At 38.1% G+C, this 24,687-nt stretch overlaps 1 protein-coding gene across 1 annotated transcript in view; it reads right to left on the bottom strand.

Annotated features, from left to right (window-relative positions):
• The window catches only part of csmd2 (CUB and Sushi multiple domains 2), a gene marked incomplete at both ends in the record, with an annotated part of 241,505 nt that overhangs the window by 99,884 nt on the left and 116,934 nt on the right, over positions 1 to 24,687 (bottom strand). Inside the window, 6 exons of the mRNA XM_079485563.1 lie at positions 1,239 to 1,351; positions 2,076 to 2,179; positions 6,233 to 6,354; positions 18,920 to 19,044; positions 21,422 to 21,509; positions 24,402 to 24,479. Of these exons, the coding sequence (XP_079341689.1) occupies positions 1,239 to 1,351; positions 2,076 to 2,179; positions 6,233 to 6,354; positions 18,920 to 19,044; positions 21,422 to 21,509; positions 24,402 to 24,479 (630 nt within the window). The remainder of the gene's footprint in view (positions 1 to 1,238; positions 1,352 to 2,075; positions 2,180 to 6,232; positions 6,355 to 18,919; positions 19,045 to 21,421; positions 21,510 to 24,401; positions 24,480 to 24,687) is intronic.

Raw genomic sequence — 24,687 nt, 5'->3', positions numbered from 1 at the left:
CTGAGAGTAAATAAAATAAACCGGCACTGAACGCCTCTCATGTCCATACATATGATTCAATGAGTTATACGTGGCTATTGTGTTGTAATCATTAAAATAATTATTTGTTATTACAGTGACGGATCATCAGTGCACAGTGACATCATCAGGGTCAGAGGCTTCAACTGAGACTAGATTCTATTAACGTGGTAATTAACCATTATAAAGTATAATCACATCCCTCAAAAGCTTTTTAGTTGTTTTTTTCTACAATAACTGAAGAACATTTTTATTACTGACCCAAGCTACAGTGATAACCCTTGACATTAAAAAAAAACTACAGAAAATGTGCTGGCAAGACATTATCCATTAATTTTATAAACATTTCCCTAAAACACAATTGGCCCTTTGCAAAGCCCAAACCCTTCACTAAAGAATATTTATTTTGAAATAATAATTTCAGCCAAAAGCAATAAAAACGTCTGCAATATTAATTTGAAGTATATATTCAGGATGTAAAGGTAGCTCGGAATAAAGTAAATAAAATAAAGAGAGCCTGTCGTACTGTGAACGGGTGAAACTGTGATTATGACCATAAAGATCACATTTTACCTCTGATAAAAAAATCTGGCAGTGTTGATGAGATGCAGTCCTTCAGCGCGGATCATATTAAAGTCGTTCTTTGAGGAAAACTCTTCTTATACGAGTCTGTTTTAAGAAGTCTTTATTATTGACATTATGACAACTAAGATTCTACAGTGACATGACTTATAGCTGGGATCATGTGTGACGGCCAGCAACAAATGCAGAGGACTTTTTTAAACCGCATAATGCACAGCCAGATAAACTTTTGGAAAAAATGGCAAATAGCAACAGGGGGTGCATAATATCGACATTATGATTGGTCCGGTCAATTAAACTCCAAGCGAAGGGTCAAGGGTCAATTCAATACAATGCAAAAAATCAATAAAGACTTCATATTAATACAGTATAAGGTGGCCTATTTTTACAGATTTTTTTCCAGTGTTAAATTACTATGCATTTAAATGAGTTCATAAAAGTTCCTGATGATAAAAATTGATTATTTTAATTTTCAATTACACTTTTTATATATATATTAAAATACTTTAAATCCATATATCTTGTAAATAAATGATTCATGATAGCGTTAACTCGGATGCAAGTGTTAAAAGTAAGAAACTTAATTTACAATAATTTAATTTATTACATTGTATACCTTGTATACTGTATATACTCACCTTCGAAAGAAACCTTAAAGCCCAGAGAGCCGCTGGTGTCATCTGTTTTGAAATTTAGCCACATCTGGTGACTGGTGCTGACCACCAGATCTGGCGTTGTGGTTCCAGACAACCTTAAATACAAAGACGCATATAAAAAAAATGTCTATGCATAACTGTACATGCGGCATCATTCTGCAATCTGCACTGCTAGGGGAACACTGAGAGTCCCTTGATTCTCCCAGCGCAAGCCTGCGGGGACTGACAAAATCGCTCTGTGAGGGCTTACGGAACTGATAATTAAGCACATTAGACCATCGGGGAACTGTGAGTAACTACAGTGAAATCGCCCTGGGACACCAGGCCAATCAAAAGGAACACGAGCTCCTGTCCGGGCCTGCCAGAGTGCACACATAAAACGGCATCAATAAAACTTTATGAAGACCATAAATTTCAGCGCAATTAATAACAACACACTCAGCAACGTTTCCGGAGCATCTGGTGCGGAAAACCGCATTACGGGGCGTCAATATGCAATGCACTTTCAGCAGCAGGAGTGATCTTGTCCTAACATTGAGACTCATTGTGATTGACAATACATCTCGGGATAATTCTGCATTACGCGTTTGCTCGGCAGGCTGACGAAACGAGATGAAATGGAAAAGGACGAAAGGAAGAAGTAGCGGAGGAGGAGAGAAAACGGAGGGGCTGGAGGAAGACAAGACGCTGGGAGATGAAAGAAGAAGATCGGGAGGGGGTTCTGCAAGCAGACAGGAGAGTTAAAGAGCGGGAGATGCGACCTGGGCGGAGATTGAGAGAGGATGGAGAAGAAAGCGAAACAAGAACAAAAGTACTCACACATGAAAGACTGTCCGCTGATCGCCGATTACAGCTCCGTCTCCTACGGTAAGAGTGTCGTAGCCGCGCTCCAGCTCGAACTCTTCAAAAGTCAGCTTGATCACCTGCATGCAAGATGGACCGTGGTTCACCAAAGAGCCGAGCGTGAACCATTCACTGAACTTTTAGAGTTTTATATTGCTGCCGTGTTTGAATCTGTTGTGATTTACTTTGCCTACTGTAATGCAAACGGTTTTGGTTAGTATAGTTATCATAACTGGTGCCGCTTGCCAGAATGCTGACGTTTGTTTCTATAGTCTATAATATTCTGCTCTCTATAAATATACTAAATCAATGTCAAATGCCATTTTTGCATTCGCTGAATTAGCACCACTCATTATCCAATACAACATCAGATATTTCATACTTATTTTGGAAACCGAAATTACATATTCAATTGCCACCACTTGAAGAAAAAACTTTTTTGGCAGCTGCAGAAGAAAACAAAAAAGACATCAATTATGCAGGAAAATGAAAGGACAAAAGAGCATCACTCTCATCCTTCCCCACGATAAAATGCTAAAAAGCATTTTTTAAACAAAAGAGCAACGATGAAAGATGAACAATTAAATTGGAAGGCTTGTTTCACTTCGCTCAAGATTACATCTGATAAACAGAAAAAGAAACGGAGGGGAAAAAACAAGCATAAAATAAACCAAATGTCCTGTCTAGTCTCCCATTTCAAATCGGCTGCCACATTTCAACCAAATTCTTAATGTTTGTGGAGTGCTTGGAGACCAACTCCTAATGAAAAAGCTAATATAAATGCAAATTGCATTCTGTCTTATGGTAAACACACTCCACAACAAACAGTGCCAGGATTCTAGGTCAAACCACCAGCGAATAGAATGATGCCGTCTTTTACCACCTCCAGTTCTTTCTTTTTTTCAAAAGAGGGTGTGCAGCCCACCTCGAGTGAGTCTCGCTGTATCCTGTTACATAAGGACAGTGGTGTGCGATTATGATGGACAGCTCTGTGGATTGTGATGCAAAAGGCTGGACCTCAGGGTTGTGTCAATACAGGGCAGAGAATGAAACATGACATTCATTCTCTATCCCTTTAAAAACATAAAAAAAACGTACAAACATTTAAAACTAAAAACAGTCTCTCACAGCAACTTCTATACGGATAATAATTTGTATAACATCATACTGCACTTCAGCTTCTCATCAAATTTCAAACTAAACACTACTGGCTATTTTTGAAAAGGGAGGGGCTACTCAATACTTTTCATTCAAACTTGCTGTTTTAGTGGAAAATGAAAATCAAACAAAGCTGCGGATTTAAAGGCACTTCAGTGGGTTTTTGCTAAAAAAAATACACTTGAGAGACTATAAGACAAGAGACAGTGTGGAAACAGTCTCACAGCTCAGAGTGATAATGCTCAAACACAACCAAGCACAGGGTAGGACTGTTTTTGTCAAACTGGAAGTCCCTGCAGAAGTGGAGCAGCTGATAATACCATCCCACCACATAAGGAAAGTGAACAAAAGACGGTCTGATAATTAAAAATGAGAAGTACTACAAAAACAATCAGCCATGTCTTCTTATGAACAACTCATTCTGTATTATTATGCCTTCCGGGATCCCTCCGTCTAAAACAGAAAGCCAGTGTCTAGACTATGAGCAAATGTTTGTCTGTGAGCTGGGGATTCAGCCACCGTGAGTCCCCACATGCTGCCCTCCCTGCAGAGTTCTGTGCTTTTGTCTCTTTATATAGCTACAAGCTCAAGCGTTTTCCAACACCCGTCATTAGGCACCAAGGATGACATAAACAGAATGGATCTGTGGAGGGTGAGAGCCTCTTTAACTGTAGCTCAGGGGAATGTGCCACTTAGGCATTGCAGATAGGGTTCATGGGCTGCCTGAACTTTCATGAAGTTTTATTTTGTGTAGTTGTGTTTTCAGTGTCTTTACTTTATTTTGGTTGACTGGACATGTCACAATGTTTACCAACTGTCATAACAGTTTTTTCATGCACTTATATAAATCACACAAATGTCCACTGAGATTGGGTTGAAACTGTGTATTGGCTAAAAAGTGCATCCAAATATTGTAAAAACTGAATTTTTTTTAACTTCTGTGTCACTGGTGACCAAACTCTTTTACTCTTTTACATTTGACTTTCCTTGTTCTGCAAAACACAAAAGAAGATATTTTAAAGAATGTTGGTGACCCAACAGCGACCCATTCACTTCTATTATATGGACGTAAAACCAATGCAAGTCAATGAGTACAGCCATTGTTCTGTTACCAACATTCTTCTTTTGTGTTCTGTAGAAGAAAGAAAGTCACACAGGTTTGAAATTACAACAGGGTGAGTACATGACGACATAACTTTCAATTTTAGGTGAACTATTACCCCGTTAAAACCTAATATTTGCTTAACGTCAAAGCACATGTAGCCCCACCCAAAACTCATGGCATTGGTTGAGCCAAAAATGACATGACCTGAAAGTGAAACAGAGCCACAGGCTAATCTGGCAAGAGAAAGGAGAAAAAATGTTACCATAAAAAATTTAATCTCTGTTAAATATTCAGTATCCATCATCAAATGCTAAATGATGTCAAGCTATAGCTAGCTGTGATGGTAAAGACTGCAACAGCTGCTGGCGTCTCTCCACACAGGGAGAGTCTTTGGTTTGTGCACCAAACCAGCTGCGGCGAAATAAAAATCTCATTGTCAGGCACATTTTATCTAGCCCTGGTTCTGCCACAGAATCAGAGCTAAAGTAACCCCGTGTCTTTCCCAGGTGCTATTGTGTCTGAACAAAAATAGAATGTTATTAGACGAGCGAACACAGCGCTGTTCCATCTTCATCTGTACCCTCCTCTCCAGCCAAACCTGTCCTTTACACAGAATGAAAGAACAGTGCGTGCAAAAATAAAACAGAGAACATTGATACAGTTGCTCCACCCTGTTCCATTTCTCTCCGATCTCTCGCCTCCCCGGCTGAGTCATGTGGTCGAGGGGAGAGATTTGTAAAACCATTTATTTGAACCCAGATAAAGAAAATCTGGCTAGCGATCAGGAAAATGGCCTTGACCTACACTCCAAAGTCGTGACACAGTGTGCCACTGTTTTTTTCACTCCCGTGGTCTCCACTTGAGGCCTTTTTCTAAATCTGTCTCCTATTTTTAACAGGACTCTCAATTACTCTGTTCCAAACAATTCATCACACAGTATTACCCAAAAGTTAAAGGGTAGGTTCATGCAAAAAAATGTATTCTGTTATCATTTACTCACTTTTACATCCAAACCTGTATACATTTCTTTGTTCTGCTGAACACAAAAGAATGTTAGAAACCAAAGAATTCTGGGGCACTATTGACTACCACAGTAGTTTAATTTTCCTACGTTCCTAAATTCTTCCAAACATCGTTCTTTGTGTTAAGCAAAACAACACAACTTATAAATATTTAAACAACTTGAGAACGAGTAATGATGAGAAAATGACATTTCATTTCTGAGTGCACTATCCCTTTAAGGATCATATTAAAGATAACTCTTAAAGTGATGTCATTATTGACACGCCCTCTTGTCATTTCTAACCTGTATGACTCTCTTCCTTCTGCAGAACACAAATAATATATTTTGAAAAATGTTGGTAACAAGAAACTGTTTGTCCACATTGACTTTGCATTGGTTTTGTCCATTCATGCACTGCACTCAATTCAGTGAAAAACTCAATACAAGGTGGCTGAGCCTAGAGAAAGATTAGCTACCAACTTGAGTATCTTCATCAATGCTGAAAAGTATCAACACAGATATTTTTACTCAACATCTATAAGTGTTATGCATTGTTAAGCAAACGAAAGTATACACCCCATCCTAGCAACATACTATTAAAACCAATGGTGAGTTAAGCAATGCAATTATTTGCAAGATGAGCATAGATTCAGAGCATGTAGATCTTTCCAAATCAGACCTAGTCATTTATGAGGTTTCATAACAGCGAGGATGCTGTTTTACAGGTCAGCTTACTTGGAACAGAAATAATGTTCTGCAGATACTGAATATCATCCTTCAATATCTGTGTATCCTTCCTGCATACAACAGTGAATAGGCATCAAGGCTGTGCTCATATGACGTTTTATGCATTTGTGGAGTTTTCACCTTGTTCGGGTCAGATGCTGTGATGATCCAAGTGCAGTTGGCATTGTTGTCATATTGTACTGGGTAATTGGGGGAGGTGATGATGCCATTTGGGCCACGGAGCTGCCCTCCACACATAGGAGCTAAAAGAAAGGAAATATAAAGGTGATTTTCACAAAATACTACATTTAATAATAACCAGATCGTGCAAAGCAATAAAATCTATTTGAATACTTTAGCACTATGGTTCAGTAGGCTATGCAATAACAGTACCATCAAAATATCTGCGAACAATATGAAATAAAAAATAAATGTTATTGATCTGGAATGAAATAAAGTTCAATTCCCAACCAATTCAGGCTTTCAAGTGTTTACTTAAAAAAGCAACAACACGTCACTTCCCCAAACCATATAATGTAACACAGCTCTAACAAAGCCTGTCCTGTCTTTCTAGAAATACACATACTAATTCCAAAGGCTGCGATTGGCTTGTAGGCCTAAAGACCAAAGAAACGCACCTACACCTTCACAGATTAAAAAAAGCACACATGGAAAGCTTAGCCCTCGGCTGCAGTCGATATTTCACACTCGATTGTTGTTAAGGTTAGGACTTCACCTATGAGATTGTCAAGTGCCTCAAAGGTGTTCGCATAAATGATGGATTAGTAATGTATTGATGAAAGCACCTGGGATACCAGAAGTAATTTTACCCATGTGACAGCCTCAGCAATAGTGTCATTGGTTTTGACTAACTATGGTGATTTTGTTATGGAAGGGTTGTAGGTCCAAATGTTTTGTTTTTGAGAAAATAAATGAACTTCCTGGGTTAGGTGAGGCCCATGCAGCCTGCGATACCATCATAAAGAATAATAACTTGGCTGCTAGGCTTATGAAACTAAGTGTAGATTCCAAACAACAACAGTCCACCAGTTTAAATGCAAGCACAAACTATTATAAGAAAAAAATGTTTATTATAAAAATTCACGGGGGATGGGCTTTGTCGTAGTAATACAAACATACCAATAAACATACAATATTCCACGACTGGTTAAAACATGTTTTGTACACAGTTCTTTTTTTTATAAAACAAGTTCAATTTGGTTATTTCATGCTATTTCAATGACATGTTACATTCGTTTTTGGCTGGAAAGCTACAAGGCAAAATTATTCTAAGACCTTATGGCATCACAAAGCTGCCTTAGCTTAAGAGTTGCAAAATCAGGTATAACTTCAGTTTGTGCTGATAGTCGATAGTTGTACTGAAAAACCTCCTCTGAGAAACAGAAAAACCTCCTCTGAGAAACAGAAAAACCTCCTCTGACCAACAGAAAAAGATCCCTTGAGCAACAGAAAAACCTCTGAGAAACAGAAAAACCTCCTCTGACCAACAGAAAAAGATCCCTTGAGCAACAGAAAAACCTCCTCTGAGAAACAGAAAAACCTCCTCTGACCAACAGAAAAAGATCCCTTGAGCAACAGAAAAACCTCCTCTGACCAACAGAAAAACCTCCTCTGACCAACAGAAAAAGATCCCTTGAGCAACAGAAAAACCTCCTCTGACCAACAGAAAAAGATCCCTTGAGCAACAGAAAAACCTCCTCTGAGAAACAGAAAAACCTCCTCTGACCAACAGAAAAAGATCCCTTGAGCAACAGAAAAACCTCCTCTGAGAAACAGAAAAACCTCCTCTGACCAACAGAAAAAGATCCATTGAGCAACAGAAAAACCTCCTCTGAGAAACAGAAAAACCTCCTCTGACCAACAGAAAATGATCCCTTGAGCAACAGAAAAACCTCCTCTGACCAACAGAAAAAGATCCCTTGAGCAACAGAAAAACCTCCTCTGACCAACAGAAAAAGATCCCTTGAGCAACAGAAAAACCTCCTCTGACCAACAGAAAAAGATCCCTTGAGCAACAGAAAAAGATCCCTTGAGCAACAGAAAAAGATCCCTTGAGCAACAGAAAAACCTCCTCTGACCAACAGAAAAAGATCCCTTGAGCAACAGAAAAACCTCCTCTGACCAACAGAAAAAGATCCCTTGAGCAACAGAAGAGATCCCTTGAGCAACAGAAAAACCTCCTCTGACCAACAGAAAAAGATCCCTTGAGCAACAGAAAAAGATAACTTGAGCAACAGAAAAACCTCCTCTGACCAACAGAAAAAGATCCCTTGAGCAACAGAAAAAGATCCCTTGAGCAACAGAAAAAGATCCCTTGAGCAACAGAAAAAGATCCCTTGAGCAACAGAAAAAGATCCCTTGAGCAACAGAAAAAGATCCCTTGAGCAACAGAAAAGATCCCTTGAGCAACAGAAAAACCTCCTCTGACCAACAGAAAAAGATCCCTTGAGCAACAGAAAAACCTCCTCTGACCAACAGAAAAAGATCCCTTGAGCAACAGAAAAAGATCCCTTGAGCAACAGAAAAAGATCCCTTGAGCAACAGAAAAAGATCCCTTGAGCAACAGAAAAGATCCCTTGAGCAACAGAAAAACCTCCTCTGACCAACAGAAAAGATCCCTTGAGCAACAGAAAAAGATCCCTTGAGCAACAGAAAAAGATCCCTTGAGCAACAGAAAAACCTCCTCTGACCAACAGAAAAAGATCCCTTGAGCAACAGAAAAAGATCCCTTGAGCAACAGAAAAAGATCCCTTGAGCAACAGAAAAAGATCCCTTGAGCAACAGAAAAGATCCCTTGAGCAACAGAAAAACCTCCTCTGACCAACAGAAAAGATCCCTTGAGCAACAGAAAAAGATCCCTTGAGCAACAGAAAAAGATCCCTTGAGCAACAGAAAAACCTCCTCTGACCAACAGAAAAAGATCCCTTGAGCAACAGAAAAACCTCCTCTGACCAACAGAAAAAGATCCCTTGAGCAACAGAAAAACCTCCTCTGAGAAACAGAAAAACCTCCTCTGACCAACAGAAAAAGATCCCTTGAGCAACAGAAAAACCTCCTCTGAGCAACAGAAAAACCTCCTCTGAGAAACAGAAAAACCTCCTCTGACCAACAGAAAAAGATCCATTGAGCAACAGAAAAACCTCCTCTGAGAAACAGAAAAACCTCCTCTGACCAACAGAAAAACCTCCTCTGAGAAACAGAAAAACCTCCTCTGACCAACAGAAAATGATCCCTTGAGCAACAGAAAAAGATCCCTTGAGCAACAGAAAAACCTCCTCTGACCAACAGAAAAAGATCCCTTGAGCAACAGAAAAAGATCCCTTGAGCAACAGAAAAGATCCCTTGAGCAACAGAAAAACCTCCTCTGACCAACAGAAAAAGATCCCTTGAGCAACAGAAAAACCTCCTCTGACCAACAGAAAAAGATCCCTTGAGCAACAGAAAAACCTCCTCTGACCAACAGAAAAAGATCCCTTGAGCAACAGAAAAAGATAACTTGAGCAACAGAAAAACCTCCTCTGACCAACAGAAAAAGATCCCTTGAGCAACAGAAAAGATCCCTTGAGCAACAGAAAAAGATCCCTTGAGCAACAGAAAAAGATCCCTTGAGCAACAGAAGAAGATCCCTTGAGCAACAGAAAAAGATCCCTTGAGCAACAGAAAAAGATCCCTTGAGCAACAGAAAAGATCCCTTTAGCAACAGAAAAAACCTCCTCTGACCAACAGAAAAACCTCCTCTGAGAAACAGAAAAACCTCCTCTGACCAACAGAAAATGATCCCTTGAGCAACAGAAAAAGATCCCTTGAGCAACAGAAAAACCTCCTCTGACCAACAGAAAAAGATCCCTTGAGCAACAGAAAAAGATCCCTTGAGCAACAGAAAAGATCCCTTGAGCAACAGAAAAACCTCCTCTGACCAACAGAAAAAGATCCCTTGAGCAACAGAAAAACCTCCTCTGACCAACAGAAAAAGATCCCTTGAGCAACAGAAAAACCTCCTCTGACCAACAGAAAAAGATCCCTTGAGCAACAGAAAAAGATAACTTGAGCAACAGAAAAACCTCCTCTGACCAACAGAAAAAGATCCCTTGAGCAACAGAAAAAGATCCCTTGAGCAACAGAAAAAGATCCCTTGAGCAACAGAAAAAGATCCCTTGAGCAACAGAAGAAGATCCCTTGAGCAACAGAAAAAGATCCCTTGAGCAACAGAAAAAGATCCCTTGAGCAACAGAAAAGATCCCTTGAGCAACAGAAAAAACCTCCTCTGACCAACAGAAAAAGATCCTTTGAGCAACAGAAAAGATCCCTTGAGCAACAGAAAAACCTCCTCTGACCAACAGAAAAACCTCCTCTGACCAACAGAAAAAGATCCCTTGAGCAACAGAAAAAGATCCCTTGAGCAACAGAAAAAGATCCCTTGAGCAACAGAAAAAGATCCCTTGAGCAACAGAAAAGATCCCTTGAGCAACAGAAAAACCTCCTCTGACCAACAGAAAAGATCCCTTGAGCAACAGAAAAAGATCCCTTGAGCAACAGAAAAAGATCCCTTGAGCAACAGAAAAACCTCCTCTGACCAACAGAAAAAGATCCCTTGAGCAACAGAAAAACCTCCTCTGACCAACAGAAAAAGATCCCTTGAGCAACAGAAAAACCTCCTCTGAGAAACAGAAAAACCTCCTCTGACCAACAGAAAAAGATCCCTTGAGCAACAGAAAAACCTCCTCTGAGCAACAGAAAAACCTCCTCTGAGAAACAGAAAAACCTCCTCTGACCAACAGAAAAAGATCCATTGAGCAACAGAAAAACCTCCTCTGAGAAACAGAAAAACCTCCTCTGACCAACAGAAAAACCTCCTCTGAGAAACAGAAAAACCTCCTCTGACCAACAGAAAATGATCCCTTGAGCAACAGAAAAAGATCCCTTGAGCAACAGAAAAACCTCCTCTGACCAACAGAAAAAGATCCCTTGAGCAACAGAAAAAGATCCCTTGAGCAACAGAAAAGATCCCTTGAGCAACAGAAAAACCTCCTCTGACCAACAGAAAAAGATCCCTTGAGCAACAGAAAAACCTCCTCTGACCAACAGAAAAAGATCCCTTGAGCAACAGAAAAACCTCCTCTGACCAACAGAAAAAGATCCCTTGAGCAACAGAAAAAGATAACTTGAGCAACAGAAAAACCTCCTCTGACCAACAGAAAAAGATCCCTTGAGCAACAGAAAAAGATCCCTTGAGCAACAGAAAAAGATCCCTTGAGCAACAGAAAAAGATCCCTTGAGCAACAGAAGAAGATCCCTTGAGCAACAGAAAAAGATCCCTTGAGCAACAGAAAAAGATCCCTTGAGCAACAGAAAAGATCCCTTGAGCAACAGAAAAAACCTCCTCTGACCAACAGAAAAAGATCCTTTGAGCAACAGAAAAGATCCCTTGAGCAACAGAAAAACCTCCTCTGACCAACAGAAAAAGATCCCTTGAGCAACAGAAAAAGATCCCTTGAGCAACAGAAAAACCTCCTCTGACCAACAGAAAAAGATCCCTTGAGCAACAGAAAAACCTCCTCTGACCAACAGAAAAAGATCCCTTGAGCAACAGAAAAAGATCCCTTGAGCAACAGAAAAAGATCCCTTGAGCAACAGAAAAAGATCCCTTGAGCAACAGAAAAGATCCCTTGAGCAACAGAAAAACCTCCTCTGACCAACAGAAAAAGATCCTTTGAGCAACAGAAAAGATCCCTTGAGCAACAGAAAAACCTCCTCTGACCAACAGAAAAAGATCCCTTGAGCAACAGAAAAGATCCCTTGAGCAACAGAAAAACCTCCTCTGACCAACAGAAAAAGATCCCTTGAGCAACAGAAAAAGATCCCTTGAGCAACAGAAAAACCTCCTCTGACCAACAGAAAAAGATCCCTTGAGCAACAGAAAAACCTCCTCTGACCAACAGAAAAAGATCCCTTGAGCAACAGAAAAAGATCCCTTGAGCAACAGAAAAAGATCCCTTGAGCAACAGAAAAGATCCCTTGAGCAACAGAAAAACCTCCTCTGACCAACAGAAAAAGATCCTTTGAGCAACAGGAAAGATCCCTTGAGCAACAGAAAAACCTCCTCTGACCAACAGAAAAAGATCCCTTGAGCAACAGAAAAGATCCCTTGAGCAACAGAAAAACCTCCTCTGACCAACAGAAAAAGATCCCTTGAGCAACAGAAAAAGATCCCTTGAGCAACAGAAAAAGATAACTTGAGCAACAGAAAAACCTCCTCTGACCAACAGAAAAAGATCCCTTGAGCAACAGAAAAACCTCCTCTGACCAACAGAAAAAGATCCCTTGAGCAACAGAAAAAGATAACTTGAGCAACAGAAAAACCTCCTCTGACCAACAGAAAAAGATCCCTTGAGCAACAGAAAAAGATCCCTTGAGCAACAGAAAAAGATCCCTTGAGCAACAGAAAAAGATCCCTTGAGCAACAGAAAAGATCCCTTGAGCAACAGAAAAACCTCCTCTGACCAACAGAAAAAGATCATTTGAGCAACAGGAAAGATCCCTTGAGCAACAGAAAAACCTCCTCTGACCAACAGAAAAAGATCCCTTGAGCAACAGAAAAGATCCCTTGAGCAACAGAAAAAGATCCCTTGAGCAACAGAAAAACCTCCTCTGACCAACAGAAAAAGATCCCTTGAGCAACAGAAAAGATCCCTTGAGCAACAGAAAAACCTTCTCTGACCAACAGAAAAAGATCCCTTGAGCAACAGAAAAACCTCCTCTGACCAACAGAAAAAGATCCTTTGAGCAACAGGAAAGATCCCTTGAGCAACAGAAAAACCTCCTCTGACCAACAGAAAAAGATCCCTTGAGCAACAGAAAAGATCCCTTGAGCAACAGAAAAACCTTCTCTGACCAACAGAAAAAGATCCCTTGAGCAACAGAAAAAGATCCCTTGAGCAACAGAAAAAGATCCCTTGAGCAACAGAAAAGATCCCTTGAGCAACAGAAAAACCTCCTCTGACCAACAGAAAAAGATCCTTTGAGCAACAGAAAAGATCCCTTGAGCAACAGAAAAACCTCCTCTGACCAACAGAAAAAGATCCCTTGAGCAACAGAAAAGATCCCTTGAGCATGAGGAAAATTACCATTTAAAAGAAATATTACCAAAGCGCAAAAATAAAAAAAGCTTTTATGCACAAAGTTCATGGAATTGTGTTTAGAATTTCTTTACTGTATTACTGTTATAGTAATACTAGTATTAATTCATAAAAAAAAATCATGACCCCCCCCCCACACACACACACATGTTAATATGAATAGATTAACATTTACATTAATTAATTTAGCAGATGCTCCAAAGCAACTTACAGATGAGGTAAACAATGAAAGCAATTGGAACAACATAAGGACAACAAAAAGCATAAGTGCAATAAGAAAACTGATCTCGTATAGCCTACCACAGTATACAAAGCTACGTTGTTTTTTATTATCCAGCCACATTGTGTGAATAATACATGAAGATACATATATATATATATATATATATATATATTCATAATGATATAATATTATTATGATTAGGTGATAATAATGACCACCATGCTTAACTTAAACAAAAAGAGTGTGTTTGTGAGTCCTGAAACATCAGATTGATATGAGGCCAGAATGAACAAAATGACCTGTAAATGTCTGAAATGCAAGAAACATGTGTCATGTTAGCATGCTTTAAGACTGATGACACCCTGGCTACATGTTTTTGTTGTGATCTATGTCGTCAATACATTTCCAACAACAAAAAGTGCTAAAAGTGACCTTGTGCTATCTTTTGCTATAGCAATTGTTTTTAATAAATGGGCAATAAGAAGAGGAAAAGTTTTCAAGACCAATAAAAGACCTTTGCAAAAAGAAATGCTGGAGAGACTGTTTTCTTCTTGGACTCTTCTTTTGCTTACATATTTGAAGGTTTGTGGAACTGACTGATTTACACAAATACTTTTCTCAGTTATTGTAGTCTAAGCCTTGTTTTTATTATTATTTGCATTGTAATCACTACATTTGTTAATTTCAATGGATTTGGCAGCATTCTATTTCTCAAATACGCAAATGTTATCAGCAATGAAAAACTGTGTTGTCGGCCATTTTGTTTTAAGTTGTTCAGTGTCTTACTTTTCCCGCATAGTAGTATGATTTAGACTTACTAAAGGTAACCATGAGCTTATTGTATGCAACAGTCTTTCTTCTCTGACTTGACTTAGTCAGATACATTTTTACACACTTAAGATTTAAGACTTGTCTTAAAATCATGGATATGTTTATGCAACCAGCCCCTAAATGACTAGTTTTAAGATTGACCAACCAGACACTTCATTTTTGATCCAAACTACAGAACTGACAAGAGAGGGAAATCACGAAATGCACTAACTAGTTCATTACATCAATAATATCAAACATTAATACCACACTGGGTTATTATGTGTACTATAGGCTTATTTTCTAAATGCAACAAACACAATATGATGAAATGTCACACACGACAATTAAAGGCTATTAAATTCATTTTAAAAATGCCTTCATATAACACATTTATTGCTCTTTCTCTATACGCTGTGGAGAAAGGAGGAAACATTCATTTCTATATAGATAAGAAAACCAATAAAGGAACATATTTTGCTCCGCTTACATATACAAAAACATGCATGCATTGATATGTCACCCTAAAAAAAAACTTCTTTCAAGACCACATCTGTGGGATTTGCACAAAATTGATGGTGCTTTGTCTGATGTATGTGTTAACACCATTAATGTCACTTTCCATTTCGGCCTGACGATTCAACGGTTTCTGCGCATATCTCAGCATACCTGCGCATATCTCAGCATGCCTGATGGTGGACCATCACCTGCAGCTGAACCTTGAGAAGACAGAACTGCTTGTGATCTCCACTGACCCAAAGATTCATCACAACCTCTCTATTCAACTTGGGTCACCGAACATTACACCTGCCAGGACCACCATAAACCTGGGAAAGCACACCACTCAGGTCACATTGGCTACCTCTAGTCGCTCGCATCAAATTCAAAGCTTTGATCTTGGCCTACAAATGCACCACTGCACCACTTATGTACCCTCTACTGTAGATCCCTGTGCTCTGCTAACAAACTACGTCTTCTGGAGCCATCCCAAAATCACTCTCACGTCACATTAATAGAGACTTCTATTACTTTTCTACTTTTTCATTACTTAGAATTGTATTTTACTTAGCTTTGTATACTGCGATAGGCGTACTGAGAGCAGTTTTATTGCACTTTTGAGTTGCACGTCCTTGCCGTGTTTCTAATTGTTTCTGAAGTTGACCTCATTTGTTCGATTTTGTTGTATTTGGCTAGTCCCAAACAAATCTAGAACAAATCAAACTTTGCTTGTTTTTGAGCAAAACAGCTATATTGCTTCTGAACAGATAAGAACGCTTAGAACGCATGGTTCTATAATTCTGTAATGACTTTTTAGTGTTATGTGGATCTTTTAGATACATTTAATGAGTGCTGGTCTTGGTCTTGACTCAGTCTCGTGTAGCCTTGATCGTGTCTTGGTCTCGACACCCTCTGGTCTTGGTTTAGGTTGTCCGACGACAATACTAGTTAGCGGAAATAATCTATCTCAGGACGTTGGTTTTGATTGGAGTAAAATATTCAAGGACTGTAGCAGCATATTGTTGGGGCTTGACTTTTCTTTGACTTTTCTTTGTGTTGAAGTCTTTTGTGACACTCTTGGCCTCCAGGAGGACTTTAAATGCCTCCCTGAATGAAAGCGCTCTATGTCTAATGAGATGGGAGGGTGCAGTCGGTGTGTTTGCAGTAAATGAACGTTTCTGCAGGTCTGGGACCAGCTGCAGCTCTTAATGAGATATGTCTGAGGTGAGCTCCTAAGGGCCAACAGCCACACACACACACACTGGAAAAGTTTTCCTCAAAGACTTTAGGTGAACTGACATTAAAGTTAATTAAGACCAGGCCCATATGACCCCAGTTTTCACCTTCAACTTTATATGTGCCCTACACGATTTCTGTGAACATTTCTTTAAAAATGCAACAAAGTTTTGTAAATGCAATAATAGAATAATAGCATTAAATGAACGTAGCGCTATTTGGATACTGTAATTGTGTATTCTTAACTCAAGATACACTCATTTAATTAAGTCTTGTTTTCAGTCAAAAAGGAGCAAAGAGTGACAATTATAAGCAAGTAAATATTTTTGATTGTTTTAGTAACTCTTTTTTTATAAAGCAAGACTTAGTAAGTTATGTCATTTTCCTTTCTTTAAGTAAATATCTTTAATTTTGATATTTGAACTCAAAACAATACAAAAATACTGAGTAAGACTTTGTTTTATTTATTCATTATTTGCCGTATAATATGTATTGGTGTAATGCTGACTCATTTCAATAAAATCATTTCTTGTGGCATCAGCTATAAAACTGTCATTTAATGGAAGGTTTAAGTTGTATATACAGGTTTCCTGTATGTTGGAAATACGGTAAAGAAATAACAAATTACAGAAACAGCCTGCAAAAGTCGGGTGTAAAAAGATAATTAATTGACAGTATTTTTCTGGTGCCCCAGCCACTGAAATATTACTGTTTTACAGGATTTTTTTGTACAGTGTTGGGTCAAAAAAATCAGTTTTGACCATCAGCACCATCCTAATACAAGTAATGATATCAGATCTGTTACATACCTATACAGTAACTTTGGAAATGTTTGCCTTTCTGTTCTGGGTGAGAATGACAAACAAGCTTGTTTGATCTGACCATTCTCTCTTAAAGCCATTTCATACATACGAGCGCGATAAAAATCAGATTTTTGCCGCCTGTCTTGATAAATCTATTGTGATTTACAGTAAACAAGACCATAATCACACTTACCAACACAATTATCATGCTAATATTAGAAGATACAGTTATATCCTATAGCAAAGACTCCACGTAGAAACCCAACAGATGCATTGATGTTGTTGGGGTAGTGCTGCAGAATAACAGAATCACTCTGACAATCTGGAGGAGTTTTCCCACCACTAAACATAATCTTATTTGGGCTCAATTGGATCAGAGTGAGACTCAGACCAGGAGTTCTAACGCCCTCCAGTTCTCAGAGCGCATTTCAGAGCCGGAGATGTAAAGATACCCTATGGCAAGCCACAATGAGAGAATAAAACATTGTGGAGTTTGCTTTGATTTTTGAAAGCGACAGGGAATCGTTCCAGAAGAGTTACTTCAGACCACTGGACCTAAATGACCATCATTAAAGAGCTTTCATAAATGCTGACTTCACTTTTCCACAAACCTATCTCTCATCTCCCGTGATTTGTGGTGCACTTCAGGTTGGCTATGTGTTTTAAGGTCCGAAGCATTTTGTTTTATTCGGAATATCCAATAAAAAGCAACATAAATGTAGTTTATAGCGTTCATGTGCCATTTATTGTCTCATCGAACTTCTGCAAATCCTTGAAAGAACATCTTTACAGAGGAAAAACCTCAAGGACAAACTATTATTGTGCTTTTCATCCTTATATTCTTATATACAAACCCGCTTGTGTGATTCATGTGTGATTTACGACTGGCTTTCTGGTGTAAACCTAATGTTTTTCTTATGATACCAATTTTCCCAAAGCGAGCAATTAAACCGTTTCTGAACAATGGGCTGGCATTTAGAGTGTTGAATCAATGAAACAAGACAAATAATCATTTTCCACATTAGCGGTGCAAAGGTACAAGTGATAAAGGAAAGGATCCTGGGGAACGCTAAATATCAACCCTTTTCACATGAGTAATGGTGCCAATAAGGGAACTTGGTCCGACAGTTTCCCAATTTCAGGTCCATTTTCCCTCTTTCCACGAGCCCACAGCGATGTGCCCAAAACTGATAGCTAAATAATCAAAAAGCAAAAGCAACTAGTCCAATCTATTAAAAAGCTGCCCGACTAATTTTCTTGCCAGGATTGTCAGGCCCGAGGGGTCCGCGGCGGCAGAGGCCATCGGTTGTGCTGAAGAAGGGATATGTAACTTTAATGAAAGGCTAAAAGATCACAGCTGGCCGAGCAGCACAGGAGAAATTAATCGATATGACGAAAACAGCAGGTATAACCAATCCTGGACGCGTGTGGGTGTGTTTGAGAGTACTGGATCTCTACAGATGAAGAGATCTATACATACTGTAGGACATCATGAATGTTCTGCATGCTCTTATTTTGGAGTACATCCTACTAAATTACCTTCTACAGTAATCTCAAAAGGATAAACCAAACAATGTATATCTTCATAAAAACATTTAGCACAGAGAGTTTCAACTGCATGTATAGTTTATATATTCACGGAGGACTTCAATTTAAAGCTAATTTTTAGGGTAAGGGTGGCAGTATGGTGGGCAGCACCTCTCTAGGGACGCGACAGCTGCGGCAGAAACGGTCCCGGGGGCTGTCCTAGCCAATCAAAGTCAGAAATTAAGTAAAGCTCAATAAAGTAATTAATCGGAGCCTGGTGAGGCGAAATAAGCTGATTACCGGCTAAGCGATACCATCTCTTCCTCCTTTAGGAAATCAGCTGTACAGATCTCTAGTCATTTTTAACTTACTTCCTCTCTCTCTCTCTCTCTCTCTCTCTCATCCCTTAGTTTTTTCTATTTTCAATACATTACTCAGAGCCCTTTGAATGCAGATATTCCAAATGCCCCAACTATTTATGCCTTTAGAAATTAACCTAATTGTAGCATATTAATAAAAGTGCCTAGTATTCATTATATTTATTTATTCATCAGTGGCTTTCAAAGCAACATACCTCTGCAGATTGGCCGGTCATCACTCCAGCCCACATAACTGTCCGTTACTCGCAGGCAGGTGATGCTTTTGGAGCCCTGAAGCTCGTATCCTTCATCACAAGAAAAGTGTACTGTAGCCCCTCGCCTGAAAGAGGAGACTGAAGTTTAGTCTTTGCAGGAAAATCAATACATAGTTTAATAAAGCATTCTTGTAGCCCAGACAGTAGAGCATGACGCAAGAAACATTGATATAATAATAATAATAATGAGAATTATCATCATAATCACACTCATCATAATAGTGAAAAATTAAGATTTCAATTGTATTGCAATTATTTAAATGTAATACATTGCAAATTGTCTGACCCAGAGTTATTATAGTTTTGGTTTTACAAATATTTTTAATTAGCTTTATTTTTAGTATTTATGTTAATTTTACTTAGTTTAAAAAATGTTTGACATATGCTTTTGTCATGTATAATTTTGTTTTTATGTTGCTATATAAGATTAATAGATTTTTATTTTATTATTATTATTTTACTGCTTTTTTACTTTAGTTAAGTTTTTCCATCAAATTTACATCAATATTTCATTTCAATGAACAGAAAACAGAGTTAGCTACCAATTTAACCAATTTGTAATAATTAAAGTAATAATAATAAAATAAATACAAATAGTGAAATATTTAGAATTTAATGTTAATGTAGTTATTCAAATATGATATATTGTAATATGTATGACCATCGAGCAATAATAATTATAATAATCATCATCATCATATGAAATGAAATATTAAGATTTCAACTTGAATGTAATTATTTAAATGTAATACATTGCAAATTATCTGACAGTTTGTTATAAGAATAATAATAAGTGACATTTAAAAAGACCTGTAAATATGGATTCCTTTGTAATTTCTTAGTTATCCCCCCCACCACTACGCTCTTCTTGATTCCATGGCAAAAAAAAAAAAAAGTGCAGATGTCAGCCTCCCGAAGTTCTTATAGAACTTCCCATCCTTGCACGATTGTGTACGCGAGCAGGCATAAACACCCTTACTCTCCAGCCCGGAGCAGGGTAACGGACAGCCCTTAAGAAACCGATGTGAGATTCCAGATGCAATGCAATGCAGCTTCCATCAACAAGCAGCTGATGAAGGGCCTCTCAGGTAGCCAAAGCTAAGAACATTCAGATAAAAAGTTTCGATTGTCTTTCTCTTCCCCGCGGCGATTGCCCTGAGAGCTAGTAAGCGTAAAATGTATTGTCCTCATTTGTCCGTGTTAGAATCCTCTTGGGCGCTGCCATTCACCCTGCAGGGGGACACTGACAGCCCAACCTGCACAACAGGCCTCTCTTTGGTAGCACTGTGACTGGAAATGACGCCGCTATACCGCTGTTACCCCTCAATTAAATAGGTCTGAACCTCGGTTTCATTCTCAATCTCCTCTCTCGGTTCTCTTTTTCTATCATAAATGATGGATAAGGTTCCCTGGGTTTCTTACCTGGGACATTCCTACTATGCAGGACATCACATAATTTGGATAAAACACTACTATTAATATTTTAAATATTAAACAAATATATTTTAAGATGTAATAAATGGTTATTTTTTTATATCTTACACTATAATAATTATTATAAAGATTTTGTATTTTTATAATGATATAAACATAAGGATAACTTTTAAAAAATATGGATACATTTAGGTCTAATATAATTTTAAAGTCCATTCACACTAAGATCACAAATATAAATATAACTACAGTACAAGGAAAACTGTATTGGGGTCCACACAAAAAGAAAATAACATTAAGGTGCTGCAAATCCACATTTTAAATGCACAATTTTGACAGGCTGTCAAGGTTTTATTGTACATTAGCTAGAAAAAAATTATTAAAAATGATCCAAAAAATGTTGTTTCTCTGTATTGTTGGAATTGTTGTAGATTTTTTGTGTATACAGCATTTTTGGGATGTGGGCTCTTTAACTAACAGGTCGAAGAGATACACTATTTTGGTCGGAAAACAAAATCACAAAGTAGATTTTATGAATTGCTGACGTGTCTCACTCAAGATTATTCCAACCCGATGCTTTTAAAAAACTACTCTTTATTTTAAATACTGACACCCTCACTAAAGCAAGCTCTTAATCCCTCACTACACAATGGCAAACATTAGCTCTTGATTTCCATGCTGTTAGATTCATGTTCTTGCAATAGCGTGTAAGAATGAACCATTCAATATTTTCTTTCCATCTCTTTTGTCTTTCCTTTGCCCTCCTTCCCCTCTCACTGTGTCTTTGGGGACCCCATAGCCCATGTTTATGCTGATCAAATATCCTCCCTGAGCCCTGAGAATTAAAAGGCCAATGAGAAATTAAACAGGTGCCCAACTCCTGCATCTCTTGCTATTCATCATCTTGGCATTACAACTACACTAAATTAACTGCACTCGTCCCTCCCCTCTCTTCTGTGTCCTCTCCCTGGACTATGTTAATAAGTAATCCATAAACTCATTGCTCACCTGAAATCTGAGCCTTTTCGTTTGCCCCTCTCCGGGATTCCTGGATCTGGGCACATGTTGTGTCCTTGCGCCACCCCCATCTGTGATACTGCAAAAGAAATGAGGATGAAACACGATGATGTATTCAAGGAACATGATCGCTTTCTTTGAGTTGACCACAGTAATTGAGGAAGACTTATAAATGCATTAAACCAGGCCCATTCAACTTCAGTCCTGGAGGGCCAATGTCCCGCAGAGATTTGCTCCTGTGTAATTTTTCGAGTTATCCTGAAGGCTTTGAATAGCTTGTTCAGGTGTGTTTGATGAGGGCTGGAACTCATTTTTACAGTGATCCTCCAGGACCAGAATCAGAATAGTCCTGCTTATTACGAAAACCATATATCACAGTTTAAGTAATGCTATATACAGGATAATGTACATCAAGACAGTTATCGCAGAATAAAACCCTGACAGGAGTAGCTAATTTGTAACAAATAAAAACCTTTCTATCAGTTCTTTTTCCATGACACAACTTTCAAAGGAAAAGAAAATGCAATTTGGAAATGTTCATTATTTGTAAATATGGATTTGTTAGTAATTTAAAGTTATTCATTAGACATATTTGTCTTTAATTTATATTTCACACTTTAACATTTGTATTCATTTGTTTGTATTTATATTTATTTATTCATATATTTTGATTTAATATGTATTTAATATGATGTGAATATTTTATAATTTATAATAATTAGTAATAAGTAAATTATGTAAATGTTGTATATTATATTCAATGTAATTCAATACAATTAACAATCAACTATATATTTATATAATGTATGTATATACATATACATATACATATACATGTATATATATATATATATATATATATACATATATATATATACATATACATATATATATATATACATATCTTATTTGAGTTGTTTTACTTATTGTGTTTGATTTTAATATAAAAATAATATTGATATATATATATCAATATTATTTTTATATTAAAATCAAACACAATAAGTAAACAACTCAAATAAGACTGTTATGAATAAAGCTTAATGCAAGACCACATTTTAGTTTTAACAAAACCCTCAAAATACAGAATTTGCACAATATGTGCTTGAACAAGCCAAGTTTAAAAACACATGATATACAAAAATAAGATAAATTGTATGTTAAGGCATTTAGCTAAAACATTGTTCAACAACTACAAACATCGCAGCCTGCATTCACAGCAGGATCAATGAAGCTGTTTATCTGACCAGAGGTTTGTTTAATGAACAAAAGAATCAATAGATTCTCCCAAGATCGTCATATTTTGAGACATCATTAAGCGGGAATAAAAATTCCCCCTGGCATAAAACCGCAATAGACAAGCTGAAGTCATCCAGCCCTGTGTGAAGTGGAAATGACACGAGGGGTCAGGCAGGTAGGCGGCAGCCTTGGTTTCTGCAATAGGTAGCTTGAAGGACCGGAGAGGACAGCGATGGGATAACTTGAAGTGACACGTGTTGATTGGCCAAGACGCGCCTGGGTGCTGGTCTTCATGCATATTGATGTGATCCAAAAGGCCAAGCTTGTCAGCGCTGCCTTGGAGATGCTGGCCGCCATGGTGATGGAACCATGGATCCCCGATGACACCCTCAATGGGCACATGCTCACACGGACAGGCTGACATTTTCTCACAATGATGCAAAGGTAATTGAAATGTAAATAAAGGCTATAATAGAAGAACGCAGACAGGAGAAAGTCTCAGCACACGACGCAATTACCTTCAATAAGTCTTCACTTTCTCTGTTTCCCAACAATGAAAATGGAAACGTATTTTCCCTCCCCTCTGGCCTTAGGGAGAAAAATAGCTCCATTTGTCTCCAATTGACACAGCGTAGAATAGCGATAATGTTAGTGGTCAAGGCTGTGCTTTAGTCATCAGAAAACACTGGAAGTGGGCTGCTGCTTTCATCCATTTGTGGAAATGGATTTGCACTATGAAAATGAGTTGTACTTCACGAAGCTTCAAAAAAGACATCATGCTGATCAGGTATTTTAATATCAACCCAATTCAACTGATAACATTTAGCTACAAATGTATTAAAGGGATAGTTTACCCGAAAATGTCAATCCTGTCATCATTTACGTACAAATTCTTTTTTTTTTGATAATTTGTTGGTGTTGACCGAATAATTGACTTCAATCATATGGACTCAAAACCACCTTTTTGTCAAAGATATACAGGTTAATGATATGTGTGTGAATCAATTATGACAGAAAATGTTCTTTTGGGGTTAACTATCACTTTAAGCACAAGCGTACATTGTGCATGTTTCCTGGATCAGTATTCCTATTACCAAATCACATTCTTTCTAAAATTGATCAAATTGATTAAATGAGAATATTTTGTGAAATATTCAAAAGGAAATAGGAATCACATGCTTATTTAATATAAATTATGATCACATCCACATATTCGGTTGTTTAGTCAAGCACCACCATATATGGGAGGTCATATAATGTTTCCGGGTCCAAACACTCAGTGAGATGCTATAGGCAAACAACAAAAAATGCTAATACACGCTCATGGCGAGCTGTAAAACTATCGGAAAACCACGATCTTAACCTTTATCTTCATTACAAAATCCCACAAGGCCAGTCAGTGATTCATTTTCATAATTTATTCAAATATTGGTGTCAGAGATTCTGTTAGCCTGGAGACTGTAGTGCATACTGTGAGTTAATAAATGCTCCGCTTAAATATGCGACGTGAGAAAAACAGTGCTCATAAACAGCTGTTTAAGCTGTAGCCCCGCTTGAAATAAATAGATGCTTTGACCCGGAAACGCTATTCCTTACACTTTACAACCCAATATTTAGATTGTTTCAAAGGAACGTTATCGCAGGAACACCTTGGATTTTGATACAAGAATCTGCACTTGCCCAAGTAGGCAAGTCCACCGAAAGAGTGAACTGTGCAAGAACAGTAACTTACAAACTGATATCTTGCTATGATTGTCTTTACTCGGCAGCATCTTCACCCCTCTGGACTTTAGTTCTGTCATCTTCTTCACTGCAATTCAAAAGAATTAAAACAGGTTTATTTGAGAGCAAAAGGATAAGGAAAAGCAGAAAAAAGCTAATTATACGCCAGATGCTCACCAGGCATTACAAATCATGAGCCAAGTTGTAATTACCATTACAGTCTTCTAAAGAAACTGTCATTCCTTTGCAAAAGCCATTGTACATGAACAAAGCCCTGCGTGTTTGTTGAAAAAGTG

Source organism: Barbatula barbatula (assembly GCF_947034865.1).
Source record: "Barbatula barbatula genome assembly, chromosome: 21".
NCBI classification, from domain to species: Eukaryota; Metazoa; Chordata; class Actinopteri; order Cypriniformes; family Nemacheilidae; genus Barbatula; species Barbatula barbatula.
This window is presented reverse-complemented; position numbering and strand designations above follow the sequence as displayed.